General features: G+C 58.3%; 1 protein-coding gene across 1 annotated transcript; it reads right to left on the bottom strand.

Annotated features, from left to right (window-relative positions):
- Positions 1-958: 958 nt before the first annotated feature.
- On the bottom strand, positions 959-25,113 carry AIRE (autoimmune regulator). The gene is made up of 15 exons (XM_033229388.1): positions 24,939-25,113; positions 13,095-16,314; positions 12,490-12,664; positions 12,088-12,243; positions 11,649-11,723; positions 10,776-10,889; positions 9,386-9,531; positions 9,121-9,201; positions 7,984-8,099; positions 6,790-6,889; positions 6,087-6,269; positions 5,368-5,489; positions 4,439-4,541; positions 2,387-2,449; positions 959-1,239 (listed from the first exon to the last, which is right to left on the bottom strand). The coding sequence occupies exons 2-15, from the start codon at positions 13,224-13,226 to the stop codon at positions 1,159-1,161; spliced, it is 1,647 nt and encodes a 548-aa protein (XP_033085279.1). The 5' UTR covers positions 13,227-16,314; positions 24,939-25,113; the 3' UTR covers positions 959-1,158.
- Positions 25,114-26,234: the final 1,121 nt, after the last annotated feature.

Genomic DNA, 26,234 nt, shown 5'->3' with positions numbered 1-26,234 from the left:
TCACCTGGGGAGGCTGCCACCGGGGCCTTGTGGGTGAGGGGGTTATGACAGCTTGACAGCTCTGCCATCTCCCTCCACCGACACTGACCACCCAGCTGAGCTGGCCTTCGGGTTGTGGCCGAGAACTGGACTGTGTCCTCCCTCCCAGCTGCTGTCCTTAGGGAGATGAAAGCCAGTGCAGAGGCTGCCAGTCGTGGCAGGTGCTGTGAACAGGGTAAGGCACAGCACTGTCCGTGCCTCCCCCACTGTGGCCGCTGTGCCCGAATCCCTGGCATGCACCCTGCACTCGTGCTATGCTAGCTCCCACAGCTTTGCACTTGCCAGGCACGCCCCACAGCTCCTTTCCTCCCCCAAGGAGGGTCCCTGCAACACCATCACATGCCCAGCCCTGCTCTGCCTGTTCCCTGCTTCTCAGCAGTTACCCCATCCAGGGCCACCCTCCTTCTTTACATGATCCACTCCTCCCACCAAAATGTTCCTTGAGGCCCCCCTAAGTCCCAGGAAAATACTCAGTATACAGAAGATGTATGATAAAGGCTTCTTGAATGAATGAATGAATGAATGAGGAGGTGACATTGGAGCTGAGATGTCAACGATGAGAAGCCAGACTCAGAGCCCCAGGGGAAGGAGCGTCCAGGCAGAGGGAACGCCTAGCGAAGGCCAGCAGGTAGGAATGAGCCTGGCTGCTGGGGGAACGGAGGGAGGCCAAGAGCACAGTAAGGGGTGGAGGCCGGGGTTGGGGACCCGACCACGCAGGGTCTTGTGGGGTGTACAGCAAGGGCTTGGGTTTTGCTGGGGGGCAGTGGGAGGCATGGAACAGAGCCTCGTGGTTTTGTTGGTGAACTCCTGCCCACAGGCACCCCCATTCCCTTACGGCCAGCTCCCTTCCAGCCAGCTTGGCCAACACTTCAGGCACCAGGCATACGAACGCCCCAAACAAATGCCCCCACTGACAAGCATCTCGAAACCACAGGTTTTAATTTCCAGGCACATGATGGCTGGCGTCCCCACAAACACAGGGCTGTGTTTACAGCCGAGGACTGACAAGACGTGGCACTGTCCCCTTCTTGGTCCCAGCCGGCCGGCTTCCAGGGCTGAGGGAGGCGGTGCCTTTCTCGGCGCCCTCCCATCAGAGCTGCGTGTCCCGGGCGTCCAGGGTCAGGAGGGGAAGGGGGCCGCTTCGGCCAGCGGGCGGGCCATGCTCTGGATGGCCCACTGCAGGATGCCGTCAAAGGTGTGCTGCGGGACAGAGCAACTGTGAGAACCTCCAGGGGCGCCCCGCCATAGCCACAGAATCATCCAACCTTCCCTCTAATTCAAAGGAGGGGAAACTGAGGCCCGAGGCCCCACCGCACAGGCCAGTCAGAGGAGGACCCCGTCCTGTGCATTTCACCGCATCCTGTAAGCCCAGAGCACAGCCCCATGGCAGTTCATGGCAGTTCTGCCTCCTCGGGTGGCTCCTTCGGGGTCAGGGGTCAGGGCCAGCTGCTTCTCATTCTGTTCAGGAGCCTGATGTTCCCACAGGATGTTCCCACAGGCCCCACGATGCCAGCAGAATAATGGAATAAGGCCGCCACCCTGGAGAGGCTGTAAGCCTGACCCTTATTTCTCCAGCTATATCCGGGGACCCCGTCCAGAGGGGCAGCTCCATTACCCAGCTCTGGGTCCCCTGGCCCACTCTCAGGCCCTGGGGCTCTACAGACATCTGCATGGTCAGGGTGTGTGGGGCATGGCCACTGCACAGGGCAGGACCCCTGCTCCATGGTCAGCTGGGACCCCCAGGTGCCACGCCAGACACAGGAGAACCTGTGGAGGCTGGAGGAGCTTATCCTCTTGCCAAAAACAGACAGAGGCTTTAAAAGTCACATTTTGCCCACAGATTCTACCTGCCCATCTTAGAGAGTCCTGAGTTGGGAGGCGCAAGCAACTCTCAGAGGAACGGGGCCCGGGACCCCCCCACTCCCACACCCCACCCTCCCTGGGAAAGTGGATCTTGGGCCTGGTGCTCGAGCCTTGCCTGCCAGGGTCCAGGCCCTTGGGCAAGGGGCCGTGTGGGAGTTGTTGTCGGGAAGGGGCTGGGGGTGCTCAGCAGCACTGGGCTTCTGCCTGGGCAGGGGCCGGGGGGGCTCCTGTGGGGAGATGCCAGGGGCTCAGCAGGATTGAGGCTCCTGTGGGGGGCTGGGGGGCTCCTGTGGGGGGTGCCAGGGGCTCAGCAGCACTGGGGCTCCTGGTTGGTGGCACAGGGACAGCCTGAGTTTCCATGGCTCAGGAGCAGCGGGGGCTGGCAGTCCTCAGTGTGCCCAGAGGGGGGGCCTGGGTGCCGGCTGAGGCAGGGGAGGGGGAGTGGAGGAGCAGCAGGTGCAGCCGAGGCCAGGGGAGGCATTACCTCGCTCAGAAGGGACTCCAGGTCATCCCTGTGCACAGTGGGCTCCTGACTGGCAGTGTCATCCTGGAACTCAGGAAAGAGAAGAGGTCAACTCCCACTCCCACAGCCCTGGTGGGGACACAGAGGCCGCAGGGCCTAGGGGCCACGGCGGTATATCCCCCCCACACTGAGATGGGAATTCTTACACCCAGCTCCACTGGGGGTGAGGACACAGGGCTACGTGGGCATGATGGGGCTGGGGCTGCCTGCCCAGGGTCCTGCTCACTGCCCACGGCCAGCTGCCCACAGCCCCAGACAGCCTCCACACTGTGTGGCCTCCTGGGGAAAACGAGGGGGCTCAGGGAACCAGCAAGGAAGTCCCACTCTGAGAGGGGAAGTCTGAGACCCAGAGAGGAAAGTGCCTGGTCCATGCCACCCCCGCCCCTGACAAACACCACCAGGGCCAGCCCACGCCATGGGTGAGCGGCCAGAGTGAGGGAAGGTCCCCAGGCGGGCACCCCCAGCAAAGAGGAGACCATATTAAATTGAACCCTGTGGAACTGCCCATTGGTAGCCCCAAACAGCCACATCCCAGCTCCTCCACTCGGGTGAACACTGGCGCTGCAAGGCCCTGCAGCCCTGCGTGGCTGAGGGAGGGGCTGTCCAGTCTGGAGGGGGAAGCCCCTGGATGCTCCCTGGTCCTAAGGATGCTGCCAGTGGGTGGGAGACCTGCTCAGGACGGGGTCTGGGAGCACACCCAACCACCCTGGGGAAAGGGGGCAGGCTGGGGAGGGGCCAAGGCCAGCCAGAACTTTTCCTCTAACATAGCGTTATATTTCACACCACAATGAGAACAAAGAGGCCACTGCTGTTCAAAGACAGAACCCAGTAGGTTAATGACGAGGTACCCGCTGCAGGAGCAGCTGCAAGAAAGCTGCCTGGGGTTGGGGAGGGGCATCTGCAGAGGCCTGGCTGGGCCCCGACTCCAGGTGGGTGGTGTGAGGAGGGAGGCTTCTAGAAGGAAGGGGACAGTGACAGCTGTGGGCCATGCCACTGTTCCACAAAAGCCCCAAGAGCAGGGCTTGGTCTGAGGCTTGTGCCAATGCCAGGCCAGAGCCTGCACGCCGGGGCAGCCTGTCATGTACCTGGGGAGCACCACGCCGGGGCAGCCTGTCACGTGCCTGGGGAGTACCACGCTGGGGCAGGCTGTCACCCTCCTGGGGAGCACCATACTGGGGCAGGCTGTCACCTGCCCAGGGAGTACCATGCCGAGGTGGCCCGTCACCTGCCTGGGAGTACCATGCCAGGGTGGCCTGTCACCACACGGTGTATACGGGGTGGAGGCAGAGCTGGGAAAGTGAGTGGGCCAGTGGAGCAGTGGGACATGTAATCACCCCAGGATCCCTAAAGGCTCCTCAGTGGCTGGGATGTGCTCAGGAGGCCTCTGCTGGAGACAGTCAGGGCAAGAGGCCACCACCCCTAGAGGCTCCTGCAGCAGTGACTCAGGCTGCCCCCACACCCAGCTCCAGGGCAAGCCAGGCCGCCCCAGCAGTCAGGGGTCTCCCCACCACCTAGGTCCTGTCTGACAGCAGAGCAGGAGGAAACGAAGAGCTGCTGGCTGGACCCAGGGTTGCTTTGCCTGTCTGAGAGGCTCCGGCCACACAGTGGGGTGGATCCTGGCCCTAGGGAGGACTGCGGGTGAGACAGCCTGGAGGGGTCAGACGGGATGGGGATTTGCTCCTGCACGCCTGGCACTCCTGCTCTCCCCTCACCCCACCAGGGCACCCTGGTGAGACTCTCAGGCCTGTGCTGTGAGGCGGCCACACAACCAACCGTGATGTCAGTCACCAACCCTGGAGGGAGCTTCCTTTTAACTATATTTAAGTTGCCAAAAATAATTAGGTTTAAAGAAACATTACTGTCTACAGATAATGAGCACATGGTCAGTGCGTATGGTGCAAACCCTCGAAGCTGACACCCAGGATTTGCCCTGAGATGTGCTCCCCCTACCCTAACCCGAGGGGTCCCCCACCCCCACCACCAGCACTCATGGAGGATTCCTGTGGCACTGACCTTGGCAGGCCCGGGGGCCAGGTGGGCGGGGCTGGGAGCCAGCACCCCCTCCACAGGGGCTGGGGTCATGTCTCCTGCGCAGGATCTGCAGCGCAGGCCCGTCCTGCAGCAGAGGATGAGGGGCTGCCAGGCTTGGGGGTAGCAGGAGTGCCACCTCCAGGGTATGGAGTATGGGGTGCTGGGAGGTGGTGTTGGGTGTGGGGTGTGGGCATGGGTGGTGAGTGGGGGATGGCGTGTGGGATGTGAGGAAGGGGTGTGGGGTGTGGGTGGAGAGTGGGAGTGGTGGGTCTGGGTGGGGTGTAGGGTGTGGGGTGGGTGTAGGGTGTGGGTGGGAGTGTGGGGTGGGAGTGGGGTGCAGGGTGTCAGTGGGGGCTATGGGGTGGGAGTGTGGGGTGTGGGGTGGGGTGTGGCTGTGGGGTGTGGGTGAGGTGCAGGATATGAGGTGGGGTGTAGGGTGTGGGTGGGAGTGTAGTGGCATGTGACTGTGGAGTGTAGGGTGTGGGTATGGTGTGTGGGGTGTAGGATGTGGGTGTGGGGTATAGGATGTGGGTTTGAAGTGTGGGATGTGGGTGTCGGGTGTGGGTGCAGGGTGGGGGTGGGGGCTGTGGGTGGGAGTGGAGGGTGTGGAGTGTGGGTGGGGTGCAGGTTATCGGGTGGGGTGTTAGGTGTGAGTAGGGTGAAGGGTGTGGGTGGGGTATAGGGTGTGGGTGGGGTATAGGGTGTGGGTGGGGTGCAGGGTGTGGGTGGGGGGTGTGGGTGGGGTGGGGTGCAGGTTATGGGGTGGGGTGAAGGGTGTGGGTGGGGTGTAGGGTGTGGGGTGGGGTGGGTGGGGGGTGTGGGATGAGTATAGGGTGTAGGGTGTGGATGGGGTGTGGTTTGAGCTGTATGGTGTGGGTGTGGGTTTGGGCCTCCATGCCAACCACACTCACCTGGGCCGGGAGGTGCCCGCCGGGAAGTGGCAGCGCCAGTGGAAGGCGGCAGCGCAGTGAGCACACCGCAGCACGTCCGCACCATCTCCGCACACCCCGCACCGCGCGCCAGGAGCTGGACTCTGTGGGAGGCGACCCCGTGGGGTGACATGGGGGGCCAGGGGGAAACGTAGCTGAACCCGAGCCCTCTGTGCTCTCCCCTGGGACCCCCCAGGGCTGGACAGCAAGTCTGGGCGCAAGTGGGAAGCCTCATGGTGCGGCCAAGGCTGCAGGACAGCGGGACCAGTCCCATCCCCAGGAGGCAGGGGAGACCCAAGCACCCTCAGGCAAGCCTGGTGCCCACACCTCTCTCCCACTTGGCCGGCCCGGCCTTGCCTCCTTTGGGGCTGAGTGCAGGAGTCTCCTGAAGGGCGGTGCCCACAGGACTGCAGTGAAGGGAATTGAGGCAGGGCGGAGCGGGCTCCCATGTGCGCTGGGCCATCCCCCGCTTCATTGTCCTGCCTTATGAGGGAAGCAGTAATACCCAGGGCCAGGAGCTGGAGTGGAGGTCTAGGAGCCTCCCCTTTTCCGTGAAGCCCCCCACGCTCCCCCCACAGCCCCAAGCCCTGTGCCTCCCTGTCTCGTCTGGCCTCCCTCTCCTCCTGTTTCAGGTGAATTCATCCGCCATGTAGGTCCTGGGCTCCCTGAAGAGCCCATCCTGACCTGCACTCCCCGCTCACCTGCTGCCCCCCAGGACCCACACACAGTAGGGGGTGCAGGGCCGAGGAGTCCAGCCCTGGCAGGGGGGCTGCAGAAGGCGGGGCCGGCAGGTGCTTGTAGACAAGAGCCGTGTCCATGCCGGCTAGGGGCTCCCCAGGTGGACCTCTCACCTCCTCTGCCGCCGACCTAAGCTCCGGAGGGAGCTGGAACCCAAGGGTCAGCATCAGAGGGGCAGTGGGCACCTGCCGGGCACCACCCAGGAGTCAGTGACTGCTGGGACCTTGAAACCTGGGGCAACAGGTGGGGGCGGCGGGCCGGCGAGGGAAGGCGTCCACACTGAGTGGGAAAGGCCTGTGGCAGGCTCTGTGGTCCTCCCTCCTCCCCTGTCTACACACGAGGGGCCCCCTGGCCCTCAGGGCTGTCAGAGGGAACACTGGGCCTGTGCACAGTAGCCCTCCTGTCTTCACAGCAGCAGAACGATGAGCACATCTTCCAGGGCCGTAATCAATGCTCATAGTGCCTCCCCAGGGGTGGATCTGCAGCCAGGAGAGCTGGGTTTCGGCCTATAGGAACCATGATGGGGGCTCCACCGCAGGGGACCACAAGGACCAGGCATGGGCATGAGGGGCACAGTGCTACAGCTGGGACAGGCCTGTCCCACAGGACTCCAGGGGACAGACAGACAGGAGGGGTGCCCCGGCCTAGAAGGGGGCATGGCCATACCGGGGTCTCCACGGGTGGCTCCTGGGGCCGGGGCTCCTCTGCCCGGGGCTGCATCTCCTGGACTGTCACCTGCAGGCAGCTGGAGCACCTCCAGGTCCCACTGCTCGTGCGTCCACCAGTCAGAGACATGCAGAACAAGACAGCGGGTGACAGATCCCCAAACCCACGGGTGGGGCTCGGAGGCTCCGCCGCACCATGTCCTTTTACGGAGGGGGAACCGAGGCACAGCAGGGAGATGGGCAGAGACACAGGAAGGGAGAGCCCCGAGGGGGACATTTACCCTTAATGGGGTGGCCCTGGCCAGCGCAATCAGGGTCCCCTTGGCGTGCTCTCTGATGAACCCCAGGAATCCCCAACACCTGCGAGCCCACAGTGGCTCTGCCTTCCTCTCAGGGCTGGGCCCTGCCGGGGGCCCCCTAAGCTGACTGTTTATGTCCCGGGACCCACCCCGTTTCCTTAAGGGGAATGGCACCCAGCAGAATGGGAGGCAATCAAGGGCAGGAAGAGACAGCAAGGAGGACGGCTTCAGAAGGAGCCGAGCGAGGCCCCTGGCTGCGCCCCTTATTCTAGTGATGACGCAAGAGGCTGAGAGGGGGCCTGGTGACGGCCACTCAGGGGCTAGGGCAGAACCTCGCCTGAACGTGAGTCCCCACTCCTCCCAGAGCTCTTCCTCCCACAGACTGCCACATCCTGTGGGGTTGGAGTGAGGGCAGGGCTCGGTGGGCTGTGGGGAGGGAGTGCTGGGATGTGAACACAGGGGAGGCCTCCCGCCCCCACTAAGCCCGGGGTCCTGTGCATTGGTGGATGAGCTCCCACCTGCCCTTGGGGGCGCAGCTCTGTGGCCTCTGTCTGGGGTGGGACTCTGGGGCGGGGCTTGGGGGTGGGGGCCGGCTACCCATGGGGGCATGGGCTGCAGCCTGGGATGAGCTTGGACAGGGCGGCATCTTCACCCGGGGCCTCTGTTCTGCTTTGCTGCCCTCAGGGGCCCAGCTGGGCAGCCGGTGTGGCCAGGCTGGGAGGCAGGCAGCAGGGTGGGAAAACCCCAGGCCCTGGCCCCATGGCCCAGTGACCTGACTCAGAGCCCCCTTCCATCATGGATGGGAGAGCCTGGGGGGGGCTTCCCTTCAGGGTCAGTGGGTGGAGGTGGCTGTGAACTGGGGTGACCTGGTTGCGCTGGCAGAGGTGCAGGCTAACCTGGGGATCTCCCGGAGTGGAGGGGACAGGCAGGCCAGGTGGAAGGCTCGAGGGCAGCCATCACAGCAGATGAGCTCCCCGCCGTCCCGGCACACAGCACACTCATCCTCGTTCTTCTGGCACAGGCAAGAGACGCCCATGCAGACTGGTCTGGGGGGCAGCACCCTCCTGAGAGCCACCTCCTTCCCAAAACAGCTCCCCCAGCATCTCTGGGTACCTGAACTCCCCAGTCTCTGCCCTGCTCCCATGCTACCAGGGCCTGAAATTCCGCCCTGACCACCTGTTCCCCATCCATCCGGTCTCTAATGGACATCCCTCAGGGCCATCCCTCCCGGGAAGAAAACCCGGTTTCTCACGGGCCGCTGTGTTCCAGGGGCCCTGGGACTGCACACCCACCACATGCACCCTTCCTCACAAGGCAGTGGGGCCAGGCCCAGGGAGGTCTCTCCTGACCTCAGCACCTGCTGAATCCTCCACCCGCAGCCCCCACCCTCCTTGTGCCCTGCCTGGATGGTGCCTGCTGTGCCTTCAGGGGTCTCCCAGGTACCACCTCCTCCAGAATCCCTCCAGACAGCCAGACTAGGCTGGTCCTGCACAGCAATGACCTTACTTATTCTAACAATCCCCCAGACACTTGCCAGCCTGGATGCCCCTGCAGGGCAGGACTGGGCCCTGTCACTCCTAAGTGCCAGGGCCACACAGAGCCCTTGGTGCCAAGTGGTCAAGATCTGTAACCCACCATGGCAGGCACCCACCACACTGCTTCTACCCCATCAGGAAACCATGCTGGAGACCAAGGACGAGCCTGGCATTCCCAGTGGACCCTCAAGCTCCTGGCTGTAGCAGGGGTGCCCGGCCCACCCATGGGCCCAGCTGAGAGCATTGCGTACAGCCTGGACCAAACGCTGTGCTTTTAAGAGCCTGAGAGGACCTCACTTTCTCTAACTTATTTAAAATACTACAATTGTATATTATCAAGAGAAAATATTGTCTGTTAGAGAAAAGGAGCTCTGCCCTGTGGGAGGGGCTCAGGCCCCAGTGCTCATCCCTGAGTGCCCAGGTGAAGGCAGAGGTAGCAGGACCCACCCGAGGGGTGCAAGGGCAAACAGGGGCCCCTCCTGTGGTCTAGGGCATTACCTGGTGGAGCTGGGGGTCACTGGGGAGGGCCGGAGGGGTGGGAACCCTGCCCTGCTGGCCCAGCCTAGCCTCACCTCCACCCTGCAAGGAAGAGGGGCATCAGCAATGGCAGCCTGAGCAGCGAGGGTGCACATGGCTGTGGCACCAGGTGTCTCTCAGCAGCAGCCGCCAGCCCCCCAGCAGAGCCACTCCCCCAGAGGCAATGCTGTTCCTGGGGTGGGGGTGCAGCAAGAGCCGGGCTCCCCAGGGAGGGTCAGGTGCTTACCGGGGCAGCGCCCTGGGCTCCCTTAGCTCGAACCACAGGCTTCAGACCACCACTGCTGCGGGCCTTGTTCTTCCCACCACCAGGGTCTTCGAACTTGCCAGGAGTGTAGAACTCCCCCCCGACCTGGATGCACTTCTTGGAGCCCCCTGGGAGGAGATGCCGGCTGGTCCTGGCTCACCTACCCAGCAGGACCTGCCTTGGCAGTCATGTAGGCCCCGGACTGGGGTCTGGCAGAGACAGGTGGAGTTCCCACAGCCTGCGTTCCTCCAGCCCGCCCCCACCCCAGTCGAGTCTGGGGCCCGGGGACTGTCCCGGGTCTATACCAGGGTGTTCAATAGTGTCCCCCAAAGTTCACGTCCACCTAGAACCTCGGCGTGTGTCCTTACTTGGAATTGGGGTCATTATAGATGTGAGTCGTTAAGATGAGGTCACACTGGACCATAAGTTCAATGACTGGTGCTCTTGTAAAGAGGACACATGGGAGACGGCTGTGAGACCGCAGAGGCAGAGACTGGAGTGGTGGGACCCTGAGCCCAGGAACAAGGGGCACAGAGATACCCCCATAATGACCAGCAGCTGGGAGGGACAAGAAAGGATTCTTCCCTGCAACCTGCAGAGGGAGTGTGGCGTCGAGACACCTTGATGTTGGCATTTCTGCCATTTCAAGCTTCCCAGTTTGTGCCATTTGATCCAACAGCCTTAGGAAGTAATACAGTGGGCCTTGGGACCACCCAGAAGTGCAAGACCAGGGCCCTGGCTGTGCCTGGTGTTCCCAGCCCATGCCCAGCACCGAGGAGACGCCGTGGCAGGGACTGTAGATGGAACGCCCGATGGCACGGTGGGTCTGCCACCAGCAGCCCTGCTGTGCCCTGGTCAGATGGCACTGGTGATTGCATGGGGTCAGTGGCTGGCCAGGGAATGGGGGACGAGGATGCTGCAGGCTGGCCAGGGAATGGGGGGTGAGGACCCTGCAGGCTGTCCTGGTTGAAGAGTGCAGACACCCTGGAGGGTCTCAGCAGCACAGACAGAACTTTCTAAGGATGCAGCCCCATGGCCCAGGAGGGCCCATGCACATGGATGGAGGTGACTGGGGGTGCAGCGCATCCCGGGCTGGGGTGTGGGCCTGGACCACCGGCCTTGCAGAAGGTGCCCCGACAGGGAGACTTCAGTGCCCACCCTCCTCCTCCAAAGTCATCAGAACCACAGGCAGAAACTCTGGCTACATGAGCGACAGCCCCACCTGCTGTGGGACCACCAGGGTGCAAAGGGGCGCAGAGGGGCGTGGAGGGCCGTGGAGGGGGGCACGGAGGGGTGCAGAGGGGCGCGATCCTCCTTCCATCTTGGAGCCTGGGTCTCCCCGTCAGTCCCATCTCCCCGCCACAGCGTCTACCTGATTCAAACACCTGCTGGATGAGGATCCCCTCCACGGCCCCTCGGGCTCCCGGGACATCCCCAGAGGACATGGCCACAGCTCTCTGGACTGAAGCTGACATGGTCTGAATCCCTGGGAAAGGGAGCACCCATTGGGGTCACCCATGGGGAAGACAGTTCCCGAGCACAAACTCTATGCCAGGAGCAGGCAGTACAGGGCTGCAGGGCCCTTTCCTTCCAGCCAGGGCAGGCCAAGGAGGGAACCCAGCCCCGCCTCATGCAGACAGCCCACAGGTAAGGGCAGAGACATGAGAACGTGTGTGTTCGTGTGTGCGCCCATGTGTGCGTGTGCTGGGGGTGGCAGTGTCAGCAGAGCTGGCACAGTGGAGAGGAAGGAATGCCCAATGACCAGCCCCCGCCATGGCATGGGCCCTGTGTTGTGCTGGGAGGGACACAGAGTCCCTAGGCTCTGCCCTCAGGGAGGACAGCAGTGGGCATAGGGGGTCTCTGGAGTCCAGTGCCCTGGGAAGGAAGGAGAAGGGGACAGGAAGGATTCAGCCTGCATGCAGCTGGGGACCAGGGATGATTTTCTGGAGAAAGCCATGTCTGGACTGGTCCTGAAGAACAGGGAGTGGATGGGCAGAGAAGTGCCTGAGAAGGGGTCCCAGAACGAGGGTGCAGTGGGGGCAGGGGCGACTGGCAAGATCATGCTTGGACCCAAGGTGTCCCCTTCCTGGGTCTGGTGGTGCAGCTTAGGCCCTTGGAATGACACACCAGGCCAGCATGTCCCCAGCCCCTAGGACAGGGTCTCAGAGGGCAGGCCCTGCTCTGACCCCTGACCCCTTGCCCCTGGCCAGGCAGAAGGGAGGCGCTCCCACTGGGCCCCACTCACCGTTCCCAAGTGGAAGACGCTGCTGCTCTGCGCTGCTCTCCGGCTTCTTGGGGGGCTTGGCCTTCAGTTGAGAACCTGAACGGGGGAGCTGGGGGCAGCCTGGCCCCCCCTCTCGGTGGGGGTGAGTGCTGGTGGGCAGGGGCCGGAGGAGGGAGGGGTGGAGGGGGCCCAGTGCTGGGTATTCCCTTTGCCAGGCTCTGGTTTCTCATCAGTTAAAGGAAATGAAACCCACCTGCCCACTTTGCCAGCCCTGGGGAGGGCACCCTTCAAGCAGGAGGGAGCTGAGAGGCTGGTCCAGTGTGTTGGTCTAGTACCCAGAGGAGACCCCCGCAGCCCCAGGCAGGCTGGCTCCACGCCCAGTGGGTGGGAGCCTGGGTGGGGAGGGGCATGGGCTCCCGGGGAAGACTGGAGATCCTGGCTGGCTTCCCCTGTGGGGTACCTGGGCTGGAGGTGCCCCTTGGAGTCAGGGCTGCTGGCGCGGCAGCTCGAGGCTCTTCTGAGGCCTTCCTCTTGGTGGGGAGTCTGGGTGGTAGTACCAAAGTCTTGGAGATGGTCGGGGGCTTCCTCCCCTTCCGGGATTGGCTGAGGTCCACATCTGCAGCTCAGGGGCAGGAGCAGGGTCCCAATCTCAGGGTTTTCTCCAGGGGGAGGGGGGGCCCAGAAACTGGACACCCTAGCCAGGTGGGTGAGGCCTGGCCCCTTTGCCTCTTAGGATCCAAGATGGTCCTGGGACATCACCCACGGGCTCCTCAAACACCACTCTGGTTCCAGTCCAGCTGGGCTGAGCAGGTGACAGCAGCTGCCCCAGGCCCCCAGCATGGCCAGGCCCACCAGGACCCACCTTTGGGGAAGTTGTCCAGGATGGGCTGCAGCCGGCCATAGCGCTCCAGGTTGTAGTCCTTGAACAGAACCCTCCAGAAGTCCAGGATGACTGTGGAGTCCTGAGTCAGCAGCCAGGACAGGAGGGCGTGGAAGGCCTGGGGGCAGCCCTCCTTTTCCTTTAGACGAAGTGTCTCCTGCAGTGGGTGGTATGAGGGTCCCTGCCATGCGTGGTCCCCCACACCCTGCGGCCTGCCCATCTCCACCACGACTAGAGGGTGGAGCTCCCAGTCAGAGGTGCTGGCAACCTGGGCAGCTCGGCGCCTATCTCCTTGGCTTGTGGTGGGGTCAGGTGGTGGTGTAGGGCGTTGAGGGTGGGACTGGGGGAACCTGGAGGCCATTCCCTTGGCTTGGGGCGGGGTGTGGGGACGGCTGGGGGAAGGGGACCAACTTCTAACTTGTCCTCAGGGACGCCCTGGCTCCTTGCCCGGAGGGAGTTGGGGAAGCCTGGAGGGGCCTGGGGATCTGGAGGGGCGGAGGCATGGGGCGGGGTCCTCCTGGAACTTCCCTGGGGACTCTCCCTGACTCACAGGGCCTGGGGGCCGTGGAGGGCGGGCGGGGGCCCACCTGGAACTTGTCCTCGGGGACCACGTCGTGGTCGGCCAGCGCGTGCAGCAGTGGGAAGGCGCTGTCCACGGCCACCGCGATCTCCGTGCGGTGCAGCCTCAGAAGCCGGCGCAGGGCTGCGTCCGCCGCCATGGGGTCAGCGCGGGGAGCCGAGGCTGGGACGGGCGCGGTGGGTCCCGGGACACTGGCAGCCCCTCGCCTGGCCTCGGGTCCGGGCGGGGCTGTGGGGCGTCCGCGCCGGCCGTGCGCCCGCCCGTCTCCCTGGGTCTGCGAGCTACGCGCGCCGCTGTTATACCCCCGCGACCACGCAAAGAGCAAAGGCCGCTCCGCCCCGGCGCCCAATCAGGGCCAGAGCCTCCCGCGGGGACGCTTCCCTGTGATGGAGGCGCTGCTCTCCCTCCCTCGTTCCTGGGAAGTCTCCGGACCAGCCTGACTCACCCACCAGGGCAGCTGCTTCGGGGGCTGGGGACGGAGACTTGCTCTGCGCGGGACTTAGAGGCCTCTCACTTCCCAATGTGGCCCTGTCCTGCCTCCCCGAGGGCCCTGCTCGAATGGGGCAAAGCCGGGACAGGTACCCTCGGCAGGGAGGCTCGGGCCTCAGGGCCCTGGCAGGGGCTGCCCGGGGTACAGTGCCCCCTCCCAGTGGCCGGCAAGAACCTCCATGGAGGCTGGATTGGGGTGGTGTCCCTGGGGGACCTCCACGCAAGCTGAAAGCCCCTACTCGGGCCCGCCTGGGGCTGTGGGAGGAGCCGGATGGAGGCCCAGTCTGATGGAGGAGACATACAGCAGCCCTGGGCGTCGCCGGGGAGGCTCCTGACTTCACCATCTTAGGCTGGCTGTGTGATGCCAGGCAAGCCCTTTCCTTCTCTGAGCCTCAGTTCCCTAATCTTTAAAAGGGGTGCATTCGCCTGGGGACTGAGGCTCACGTTGACCCCCTACTTCCTTCCTCCAGGTGCTTTAGAAGGAAGATGGCTGGCCCCACAACGGGGCTCCTGAGTGTGGTCCTGAGGGAGAGCTCCCTAGGGATCTTCCTAGGACCAGTGACAGAGGCTGAGGGATGCTGTGGCCTGGACAGGAGCTTCCAGGGGCATCTGGGAAGGTGTCCTGGAGGGGAGCTGCAGTGGGCAGGAGCCAAAGGTCCCAGGTGGACATGGGTGGGGACAGTGCCCCCAATGAAGCAGGAGCAGGTGCAGAGGCCCGGGGCCTGCAATGATGCTGAGGCTGTGGCGGCCGCGCAGGCATGGCCTGGAGTAGGGTGGCCTCAGTGGGAGGCCTTGGTAACACAGTCCCCTTGTCTTTGTGGTCAGCCAGGGAGGCAGGCCCTGTGTGCAGGCTGCAGAGACGAGAGGACTCTGGGCACAAGTGTTCCCACTGAGTGGGAGAAGGGAATGACCTGACCAGCAGGGTAAGGGCTGAACGGTGGCGAAGGTACCAGGAAGGCTGAATCTGGGCAGCACTGGGCTGAGGGGATAACTGATGCAGTGAGAGATGTCACCAAGAGTCCCACGTGGGCAGGCGTGCCATTTGCTGTTGGGCAGCCAGAGTCCAGGATGGGGAGCGGCGGGCACCTCTTCTCCAGACCGGCGGTCGGTCTCGGTTTCTCCTACCGCCTCCAGGCCCAGGGTCCCCCTGAGCGTTCTGCACGTCTGGAAAAGACTCTGGGGGTGTTTGGGAACAAACCTGGGGAGGAAGGTGGGGCCAGAGGTGGTGACTGAGGTGGTCAGCCTGGGGTCAGGTGCTGGGGACGTCGTGGGGAGCTGTGGGGGAGGGGGTCCATCTCAGAAAGCGAGTGGTGGCTGTGGAGTATCAGGCAGTGCAGGGTCGGAACAGGCTGGCTCCTGTGTGGAATGTCCTGGGAGCTCTGAGCTGGGAGCAGGGCCCTCTCGCTGCCCATGCCTGGGCGTGTGGAGTGTGCTCTCTCACTCCCCGCACTGCGCTTTCCGAAGACCCCGAGAGGGAAGCCCCCCGCCTGCCTGCCTGCCTTGCCAGTCCCCGCTCCAACAGGCACATCCTGTCCCCAGCCAGGCCAGGCTGCTGCTCGCTGGGTTTCCTGCCCTCTCCCCTGCAGTTCTGTATTTACAGCAAAAATATTTAAGTAAGCGCAAGCGGAAGTCGTACAGAAGCCCAGCTCTGCACGGGATCCCTGCCTGCTCCTGCAACACCCCCATTCTCCTTGCTCATCCGGGGGCAGGCTCTTGCGTGGGGAGAGCTACTAACATGAAGTTCAATGGCAACCCTCGGGCCCACGGGCTCCACAGTTCATGCATAAAAGTCCCTGTGTGCCAGGGAACCAGTGCACTCAGCTTTGGGATGACCAGTAACTGTTGCTCCCGGCAACTCGGCTTTCTTCTCTCCTTTGAGGCCATCCTGCCCTGAAGTCACTCCCTGCAACCTGGTGGCTTTTCTCTCCCCAGATGGTTAAGTGAGTCAATGGATGCCTTAGCCGAGAGATAGTTAAAGGGGAATTAAAAACTGCAAAGCAAGATCCAAGTCTGCACTTCACTTTTTTAAAAAGACCTGAAATCTTTGCGGGTGCACCTGTGTCATCAGGCTGGGGCCTGACCCCTGTGGGCAGGCGTCCCCCAGCCTCTTGCATGGAGGTTAACAAAGAGGCCGCTGTAGAATTCTGGACTTTCCACCGTGCCGTGGGGCTTTCCGTCCCAGCCCCTTGCCCGCGGGGGATCTGGAGCTGCCAAGGCTCCCTGGAGGAGGCCCTGGTGACACAGACCCCAGGAGCGGAGTGAGGAACTGGGGGATCGGCCTGTCTTCAGTGGGGCTGATGCCTTTGTGAGACTGAGTCTCACTTTCCCCAAGAGGCGCCTGGGCAGCAGAGCTCTGGGACAGTATCGGGCTCTATCCCTGAGCCCCATGTCCTCGACTGGAGCGGGGAGGGCCCGGCAGCCCTTTCTCCCACATCCGTGCTTTTCCCTTGGACACCTGCGGGCCTGCCACGCCCTGGGCTAGGCCTTGAGAGCTTCGTGATTCTGCTCACTCCATCAGCAGAACGGTCTCCACAGGTTGTTTCATCGTGATTAGTGCCATCCACGATGTGGAAACTGAGGCCCGTTGCAGGGAGGAGCTTGGCCAGAGTCACGAAGCTGCTAAGGGGCAGAACCATGACTCAGACCTTGATGCACGGAAGAACACAGGTTTTCCAGGTCCATGCTCCGGCTGTGCTGGGTGCCCCTCAGGTGCCCAGGTCACGTCAGATGTTCTCAGCCTGCAAAGAGGGGGGACGCTGCCTATGTGATGTGTACGGAAGTCGGGAGGAGCCAGGTCCTAATGGCAGAGCAGGGAAGGGGCTGGAGGGGGCTTGGCCTTTGCCCCTCAGACAAGCCTGGACTCCATGCCTTCTCTCCTGCTCTAGCTGCAGGTTCCATCCCCTGTAGTTCCCTGGAAGGGCCAGGCTCCCAGAGGCCAGGAGTCTGAGTCAGGATGGCCTCGGGGGATGTGGAGCCCTGGCAAGGCCTTGGTTCCTGGAGGCCCTGGGCCCTGCTCCTGCAGCCTGGCCAGGTGGTCTGGCATCAAGGGAGGTGTGGGTCCCCTCAGGACACTTTGTGAGGACCCTAGCACGCTCCTGCCCACCAGCTTCCTCACCAGGCCTCAATTTCCTCACTGTAGAGAGGAAGTTGCCTCTGCTTGTTGAGGGCGGGACGGCCATTCCACACAGGTGTCCAAGCCGGGGAGGCAGCTCTGAGCACCGGTGAGCTCAGAAGCACCCCTGCTCAGCCAAGGGCGTTGGGTTGGGGGGAACCCCCTGCCCCCTCCCCTCCTACTAGTCTTGTCTCAAACCTGCCCCACTTGTTGGGCCTCAGGTTCCCTGGTCTGGCCTCTCCACTGCATCCCACTGTGGGTATGTGTCCAGAGAGAGTCGCTTTTCTCAGTGAACTAGGGGACTGTGGTGCCAGATTTTTTCTTCTTTTCTTGCAGAATTGACCATCTGCCTTGCAGTCTTACCAAATGACCCAGTGGATGGGCTGGGGCCCTCTCAGTGGACAGGCCCTGGGAGAACAGAGCCCTGCCCTCTGCCCCGCCGAAGCCCACCAGCTATGTACTGAATGTTGGTCTCCCCCCAGCATTCTTACGTTATAGTCTCACTCCCAAGGTGATAGTAGTAGGGAGTGGGACCTTTGTGAGGTCATTAGGTTGCGAGGACTCTGCCCTCAGGAACAGATGACTGCCTGTATAAAAGGGGCCTGATGGCTGGGCACAGTGGCTCATGCCTATGAGCCCAGCACTTTGGGAGGCCGAGGCTGGTGAATCACCTGAGGTCAGGAGTTCGAGACCAGCCTGGCCAACATGGTGAAATCACATCTCTAGTAAAATACAAAAATTAGCTGGGCATGGTGGCACACCTGTAATCCCAGCTACCCAGGAGGCTGAGGCAGGAGAATCACTTGAACCTGGGAGCAGAAGTTGCAGTGAGCTGAGATCACCCTACTGCACTCCAGCCTGGGCGAAAGAGCAAGACTCTGTCTCAAAAAAAAGGAGGGGGGCCTGAGGCAGCCCCGGGGCCCCTTCCTCCATGTGAGGATGTGTAGAAGGTGCCATCTAGGAACCAGGAAAAAGGCAACAGGCCCTCAACAGACGTGGCGCCTTGATCTTGAACTTCCCAGCTTCTAGAACTGTGAATGATAAATTTCAATTTTTTTTTTTTTCTTTTCGAGATGGAGTCTCACCCTGTTGCCCAGGCTGGAGTGCAGTGGCGTGATCTCGGCTCACTGCAACCTCCGCATCCCGGGTTCAAGTGATTCTCCTGTCTCAGCCTCCCTCGTGATCTGTCCACCTCGGCCTCCCAAGGTGCTGGGATTACAGGCGTGAGCCACCGCACCTGGCCAATTTCTACTGTTTATAATTGCCTGGTCTAAGGATTTTCTTGCAGGAGCACGGTGGACCGAGATGCCTCTCACGCTGAGTGTCACACACTCTGAGTCACTCTGGTTTTGCTGCCCACCCTGCCTCTCTCCTCCCTCTCCAGTCTGGTCATGCTGAACGGACCAAAGCTCCTACAGATGCAAAGAGTGACTTTGGGGGTCGGTGCGCTGTCAGCAGCAGGACATGAAGTCACTGGGGCACTAGGTCAAATGCCCTGGAGAGAGCAATGCTCTGGGGTTGGGCAGGACACCCATCTGGAACTGCACAGCCCACCGTGGGGCCCACCTGCTTTTCTGTTTTGATCCCAGAGTCAACAGCCCATTGTCCAGGGATTGTAAATAGCAGGAAGCCTAAAATTAGGAGGAAGGGATGACAACAGGTGTTGCCTGCAGCAGGGCACAGAATGGCCTCTGGAGACCTCAGGCCATACTTGGATAAACATATTTTTCCATCCGGTTAGCCCACCAGCCCAGTGTTGGGTGTAGCAGGAGCATATGCTTCAGTTACGAGGCCAGCCTTCAGTTTGGAAGAAATCCAGTTTATCAACTTTTCCTTTTACATTTATTTTCTTGTGCTTTTGGAGTCAACTCTAAGAATTCTTTGCCTAGCCCTAGATCCTGAAGATTTTCTCCTATGTTTTTTTCTAAATGTTTTATAATTTTACATTTACATTTAAATCTTTGTGATCCCTTCCAAGTTAGTATTTACGGAAGATGTGAGACCCCGGCTGAGACTCTTTGCCCCCACTCCATGGGTATCTAGTTTGTTGAAAGGTTGTCTTTCTTCCGTTACATTTCTTTTATATCTTTGTCAAAAGTTAGTTAGGCAGTAAATCAAATGGATCCAAAACCTACATAGAAAAGTAAAAGCTACAGAACTCTTACAAGGAAACATTGAGCTAAATCTTCATGACATGGATTTGTTAGTATTTTCTTAGATATGATGCCAAAAACATCACATAAATACATTGGACTTCATCAAAATTAAAGTGTTTCTATAGGCCAGGCACAGTGGCTCATATTTGTAATCCTAGCACTTTGGGAGGCCAAGGCAGGTGGATCACCTGAGGTCAGGAGTTGGAGACCAGCCTGGCCAACATGATGAAATCCCATCTGTACTAAAACTACAAGAAATCAGCCAGACGTGGTGGTGGGTACCTGTAATCCCAGCTACTCGGGAGGCTGAGGCCAGAGATTCGCCTGAACCCAGGAGGCAGATGTTGCAGTGAGCCAAGATCTCGCCATTGCGCTCCAGCCTCAGCAACAAGAGTGAAACTCCATCTCAGAATAAAATACAATACAATAAAATATTTATACAATAAAGCACACTGTCAGGAGAGTGAAAATCCCCCTGGCGAATATTTGAAAAATCACATATCTGATAAGGGTCTGACATCCAGAACATATGGAAAACTCTTACACAATCCAATTGAAAACTGCGCAAAGGACTAAAATAGACATTTCTCCAAAGAAGATAGGCAAATGGCCAATAAGGACATGAAAAGATGCTCAACATCATCAATCATTAGGGAAATGCAGATTTAATAAAATGAGATACCATTTTACCCCCACTAGGATGGCTATTATCTTTTTTTTTTTTTTGAGACGGAGTCTTGCTCTGTCGCCCAGGCTGGAGTGCAGTGGCTGGATCTCAGCTCACTGCAAGCTCTGCCTCCCAGGTTCCCGCCATACTCCTGCCTCAGCCTCCCGAGTAGCTGGGACTACAGGCGCCCGCCACCTCGCCCGGCTAGTTTTTTGTATTTTTTAGTAGAGACGGGGTTTCACCGTGTTAGCCAGGATGGTCTCGATCTCCTGACCTCGTGATCCGCCCGCCTCGGCCTCCCAAAGTGCTGGGATTACAGGCTTGAGCCACCGCGCCCGGCCGGTTATTATCAAAGAACAGAAAATAACACGTGTTGGTGAGACCATAGAAAAACTGGAATCCCCATAGTTGCTGATGGAAACAGAAAGTGGTGCAGCCACCGCAGAAAACAGTTTGGCAGTCCCTCAAAAAATTAAATATAGAATCATTTTATGAACTAGCAATTTCACTTCTGGGGATACACCAAAAAGAAACGAAAGCAGGTATTCAAGCAAAACTTGTACACAAACGTTCAGAGCAGCACCATTGACAACAGCTAAAGGGTAGAAGCAAGCCAGAAGTCCATCAACAGAAGAATGGATACGTAGAATGTGGTATAGCCATATGATGGAATATCACTCAGCTGTAAATAGGAATGAAGTATTGATGCTTGCTGCAATGTGGATGAACCTCAAAAACACTATGCTAAGTAAGCAGACATGAAAGAGCCACACATTGTATGATTTATTTATATGACATACACAGAATAGGCAGATCTGGCCAGGTGCGGTGGCTCAAGCCTGTAATCCCAGCACTTTGGGAGGCCGAGACGGGCGGATCACAAGGTCGGGAGATCGAGACCATCCTGGCTAACACGGTGAAAACCCGTCTCTACTAAAAAATACAAAAAACTAGCCAGGCGAGGTGGTGGGCGCCTGTAGTCCCAGCTACTCGGGAGGCTGAGGCAGGAGAATGACGTAAACCTGGGAGGCGGAGCTTGCAGTGAGCTGAGATCCAGCCACTGTACTCCAGCCTGGGCGACAGAGCAAGACTCCATCTCAAAAAAGAAAAAAGAATAGGCAAATCTGTAGAGACAGAAAACAAATTGGTGGTTTCCAGGGGCTGGAGAGAAGGGGAAATGAGAAGTGACTGTTTAATGAGTATGGGGTTTTCACTTAGAGTGGATGAAAAAGTTCTGGAACTAAGACAGTTATGACTGTTGTACAATATCATGATGTACTAATTGCCACAGAATTTTAAACTTTTGAATGGTTAAAATGGTAAATTTCATGTTATGTGAATTTGTAATACAAATTAATTAATTAAAAAGCAGTTGGGCATATTTGTAAGGATCTATTTCTGGGTTCTCTGCTTTGGTTCTATTGATCTATGTGTCTGTTTACCAATATCACACAGTCTTGATTACTGTAGCTATATAATAAATCTTGAAACCTAGTAAACTGATTCGTCACTTCATTCTTCTTTTTCTTTTTTTTTTTTTTTTTCATTTGAGTCTCTCTGTCACCCATGTTGGAGTGCAGCAGTGCAATCTTGGCTCACTGCAACCTCCGCCTCCCAGGTTCAAGCTATTCTGTCTCAGCCTCCCAAGTAGCTGGGACTACAGGTGCATACCACCACACCCGGCTAATTTTTGTATTTTTGGTAGAGACAGGATTTCACCATATTGGTCAGGCTGGTCTTGAACTCCCGACCTCAGGTGATCAGCCTGCCTGGGTCTCCCAGAGTGCTGGGATTACAAATGTGAACCACCACACCCAGCCCATTCTTATTTTTCAAAATTGTTTTAGCTATTCTAGTTTCTTTGATTTTTTCATATAAATTTTAGAATAATTTTGTTTCTATCTATTAAAAATATATTGGTGGGATTCTGGGCTGGGAGCAGTGGCTCTCACCTATAATCCCAGCACTTTGGGAGGCCAAGGCGGGCAGATCACAAGGTCAAGAGATTGAGACCATCCTGGCCAACGTGGTGAAACCCTGTCTCTACTAAAAATACAAAAATTGGCTGGGCGTGGTGGTGTGCTCCTGTAGTCCCAGCTACTCAGGAGGCTGAAGTAGGAGGGTCACTTGAACCCAGGAGGTGGAGGTTGCAGTGAGCTGAGATCGCCCCTCTGCACTCCAGCCTGGAGACACAGTCAGACTCTGTCTTAAAAAAAAAAAAAAAAAATCTTGCTGGGATTCTGATAGGAATTACATTAAACCTATATATCAGCTTGGGGAAACTTGACATCTTGTGATGCTGAATTTTCTGATCCATGAACATTGTATGCCTCTCTATTTTGTAAAACCTTCATTGATTTTTTTAAAAACAGTGTCTCATAGTTTCAGCATACAAGTCCTATACATGTTTTATAATGTGCAAGTGTAAATGGTTTTGTGGTTTTTATTTTGGTGTCTATAGAAATTCAAATATTTTTGCATGTTCATCTTGTATCCTACAACCTTGCTGAACTCATTTCATTAATTCTAGGAGTGGCTTTTGTTAAATCTTTGTTTTTTTGTTCAAAGCCAATTATATTTTCTGTAAATGGGGATGGTTTGATTCCTTGTTTTCCAGCCTATGTGCCTATATTTCCTTGCCTTGCCTTATTGCACCGGCTAACACTTCCAGTACTAAGTTGAATCCCAGTCATGGGAGTGGACATCCTTGCTTCATTTCTGATCTTAGGCGGAAATATCCAGTCGTTTGCATTAGTTGCATGTTTTTGGTAGATGCTCCCTATCACGCTGAGGAAAGCTCCTGTTATTTCTGTTTCTCTGAGAGTTCTTATTGTGAATGGACACTGAGTTTTGTCAAATGCTTTTTCTGCATCAATCGATCTGATCCTGTGACTTTTTCCTTTTTATGATGACAAAATATATCAAAATATATCCCACTTCCCCTCTCTGCCAGGAACAAAGGTTAATCACTGACAACAACTGGATTCTTTTTGGCCTGAAGATGATACCAGAAGAATCTATGATATGGTTTGGATGTTTGTCCTCTCCAAATCTCACACCGCAATGTGATTCCCGGCATTGAGTATGGGGTTTCAGTGGATGAAAAAGTTCTGGAACTAAGACAGTGATGACTGTTGTAAAATATCAGTAGGGCAGATGGGGCAGGCGGGGAAGGTGATTATGTGATTCCCAGCATTGGAGGTGGGGCAGGTGGGGCAGGTGGGGCAGGTGATTGGATCATGGGGCCTGATAACTCATGAATAGCTTGGCACTATCGCTTTGGTGATAAGCGAGTTCTCATGCTATCTGCTTGTGTAAAGCATGTGACACCTCCCCCTCTCTCTTGCTCCCACTGTCACCATGGGAAGTGCCTGTTCCCACTTTGCCATCCACTGTGATCGCAAATTTCCCAAGGCCTCCTCAAAAGCTGAACAGATGCTGGCACCATGCTTGCACAGCCCGCAGAACCGTGAGCCAATGAAACCTCCCTTCTTTATAAATTACCCAGCCTTGGGTATCTCTCTAGAGTGAAGCAAGAACGGCCTAACACCATCTACACAAGCAAGCTTCCCCAACTCGCCTCCATCTGCCATTCTCTGCCTTCCCACAAGCTGCCAGCTCTTGGGACTCAAAGTCTTCCTCTGCCTTGCCACTTCTCCAAAAATGTACTGTCCTTGGTTGAAGATGCTACATAAGCTGGAATTCAAAGTCATCTCTTGGAGAACGACTCATTCTGTGGGTTCTCCCGTGTGAAATATGCATGTTCATAAACTTCTGTTTGTTTCTCTTGTTAAAATCTGTTTTTAAACAAAGATTTAACAAAAACCACTCCTAGAATTAATGAAATGAGTTCAGCAAGGTTGTAGGATACAAGATGAACATGCAAAAACATTTGAATTTCTATAGACACCAAAATAAAAACCACAAAACCATTTACACTTGCACATTATAAAACATAAAATCTATTCCAACTAAGAATTTAGGGCCAGGCGCGGTGGCTCACACCTATAATCCCAGCACTTTGGGAGGCTGAGGCAGGTGGATCACCTCAGGCCAGGAGTTCAAGACTAGACTAGCCAACATGGCAAAGCCCTGTCTCAGCTAAAAATACAAAAGTAGCAGGGTGTGGTGGTTGGCGCCTGTCATCCCAACTGCTCAGAAGGCTGAGACAGGAAAATCGCTTGAACCCATGAGGCGGAGGTTGCAGTGAGCCAAGATCACACCACTGCACTCCAGACGGGGCAACAGAGTGAGGCTCCATCACACACACAAAAAAAATTATGAGGGTCGAGAAAAATGTTTTTCCTCCGCTACAATGAGCAGAAGCTTTTCATTCTGAGAAAGCACAGTGGATCAATTTCTCTTTCACGGCTAGTGCTTTTGTGCCCCCACTAAGAAATCTTTGCCTATCCCTGTTCACACAGACACTCTCTTACGTTCTAAAAGTTCGATGAAAGTTCTAGAAACTTTATCTTTTACTTTTTTCTTTGACTGAGTCTCGCTCTGTCACCCAGACTGGAGTGCAGTGGTAGGATCTCAGCTCACTGCAACCTCCGCCACCCGGGTTCAAGCGATTCTCCTGCCTCAGCCTCCCAAGTAGCTGGGACTACAGGCGTGCACCACCATGCCCAGCTAGTCTTTTTGTATTTTTAGTAGAGACGGGGTTTCATCATGTTGGCCAGGCTGGTCTCGAACTCCTGGCCTCAACTGATCCGCCCCCCTCAGCCTCCTAAAGTGCTGGGATTACAGGCATGAGCCACCACACCTGGCCTCAAATTGACTTAGGTGTATGGTGTGAAGTAGGCAGGAGCTGAGGTGTATCCCTTTGCAGATGCATGTCCAGTTGCCCTGGCACTGGAAATACCCGTTTCTCCATTGAATGGACTTTGTTCCTTGGTCGAAGCCCAACTGTCCACAGGCATGAGGTCCGTTTCTGCATCTTCCCCCTTCGACGGTTCGTGTGGCCATTGGCTCACCTGGGCCCCCGTGGTCTTAGTGACAGTGGCTCTACACAACCATGACTCTGGAGTCCGGCCACACAGGGATCCCCTTGCTTCTGTGCTTATGAGTCCTTAGCATTTCTGTGGGAAACTTGGGGTCACCCTGTTGATTTCTAGAGCTGCGTCCTTGGGGCCACTTGAACCCCTGAAGGCTTTTGGTGGGGGGAATCCCTTCTTGGCTCCCCCTCAGAGCCCCCCCATCATAACCTGCAGAAATGCCCACACCCAGGACCGAGGTTGAGCTCAGGCCTCTGCCAGCCTGCCCGGCGGAGGTGCTGGTGGGTGTGGACACCGCCATCGCATGGGCTCCAGTGCTGCTCCCATTGCAACACTTGGAGGGAGCCCAAGGTACCCACGCAGGGGTCTCCAAGGACTTCCTAGAACAGAGCACTCTCCCTTCCACCCTCCACATCTTCCCTCTGCCCACCTGCTCACTGCCAGGGTAGGTGGCTCTCCCCTGCTGGGCCTTCCATCAGCACCGAGGGGTCTGCAGTGTGGCACCAGGGAGCAGCCTTCTGGCACCCCTACCCCTGGCATGGGCCCCATCAGCACTGGGGTTTGTAGTCGGAGCTCTTGTCACCGAAGGGGTTAAAAACAAGCCGCACACACAGCCAGCTCCACCACAGTCAGAAAGCCCAGGACGAAAGGAAGGGAAGGGAAGAAAGCAGCGCCGGGCGCTGGGTGCTGACGGGAGGTTTCTACAGGGTCGGTCCCCACCAGGCAGTGCAGACGTGAAGGACAATGAAAGAATCCAGAACGCATCGGCCAACCCTGAATCCAGAGTCAGACAATGGCCCTGACAGAGGGAGGTGGGTAAGTGGCGTGTCCTCAGCAGGAGGCCCAGGAGGAGCCTGTCGTCTGGACCCGCACACGGCCGCCTGTGCCGAGGGGCACCCTCACCCTGGCCCATTGTGACAGTCCTCACCTGGGGCCCTGCCCGTCTGGTGTTGACTCAGGTGCTCAGGGCTGTGCTGGTTACAGGCTCACCCTGGGCAGGAAGAGCCCCCCACACCGAGGAGGAGCCTGTGTGCTCAGCGGAGCCCCAGGAGCCTTCTACGCTAGCAGCCGCCCATGGCCCTTGGCACCAGAAAGGAAGCCACGGCACCCTTGGTCCCCTCCTGGCCCAGCCCAGCCCCTGCTCTTCCTCCAGACCCCAGTGCAGCTTGACTTCCCAGCCCCTCATTGCTGGCCTTTTGCTGGGCAGCCAGTCCCTGTTCCCCGCTTGGAGGAACCCGCCGTCTGCCCAGCAGACCTGCCTTCTGGCCTCACCCCTGTAGCTCTGCAGGGTCCCCCGGCTATCCCAGGTCCCCGAAGAACCCACCAGAGCCCACTTGGCCACAGGGCCACAGCCCTGCCTGGTGGGTCCACTTTTCCGGGAGACTTGGCTGGCTTTCTCTCAGCATTGGCCCAGGGCCTGCCCTGGAGGAGGTCTGGACACACCCCCTGCATGGACGAGACAAAGAACAGGGCTCCCTTAGCCTCTCCACCTGGCCAGAGACAAGGGGAGCAGCCCCCAGAGGTGCTGATGGGTTAGTGCTGGGGAAAGGTGCCAGCCCTCAAGTGACAGCCATATGTGCAGAAAACACACAGGGAGCCTCCAGGTCAAAGGGCCTCTGCAGGCACCCTCTTCCGGCATCCTCAGCCCTGAGGTCCCAGGCAGACCCCCGCCATTCCTCAGCCCTGCCGGGTGTCTGGTGTGCTGGTCCTGAGCCACTGCAGGCCG

This window comes from Trachypithecus francoisi, unplaced genomic scaffold, assembly GCF_009764315.1.
Source record: "Trachypithecus francoisi isolate TF-2019V2 unplaced genomic scaffold, Tfra_2.0 Contig00090, whole genome shotgun sequence".
Lineage (NCBI taxonomy): Eukaryota > Metazoa > Chordata > Mammalia > Primates > Cercopithecidae > Trachypithecus > Trachypithecus francoisi.
The sequence above is the reverse complement of the archived record's forward strand: the minus strand, read 5'-3'. Positions and strand labels throughout refer to the sequence as shown.

Excerpts from the sequence above, each read along its gene's own strand:
- AIRE (XM_033229388.1), bottom strand. The coding sequence starts at position 13,226 with ATGGCGGCGGACGCAGCCCTGCGCCGGCTTCTGAGGCTGCACCGCACG. Across the intron at positions 12,665-13,094 it reads TCCCCGAGGACAAGTTCCAG|GAGACACTTCGTCTAAAGGA; the intron begins GTGGGCCCCCGC and ends CACCCACTGCAG. Across the intron at positions 8,100-9,120 it reads GTGACCCCCAGCTCCACCAG|AAGAACGAGGATGAGTGTGC; the intron begins GTAATGCCCTAG and ends TGCCTGTGCCAG.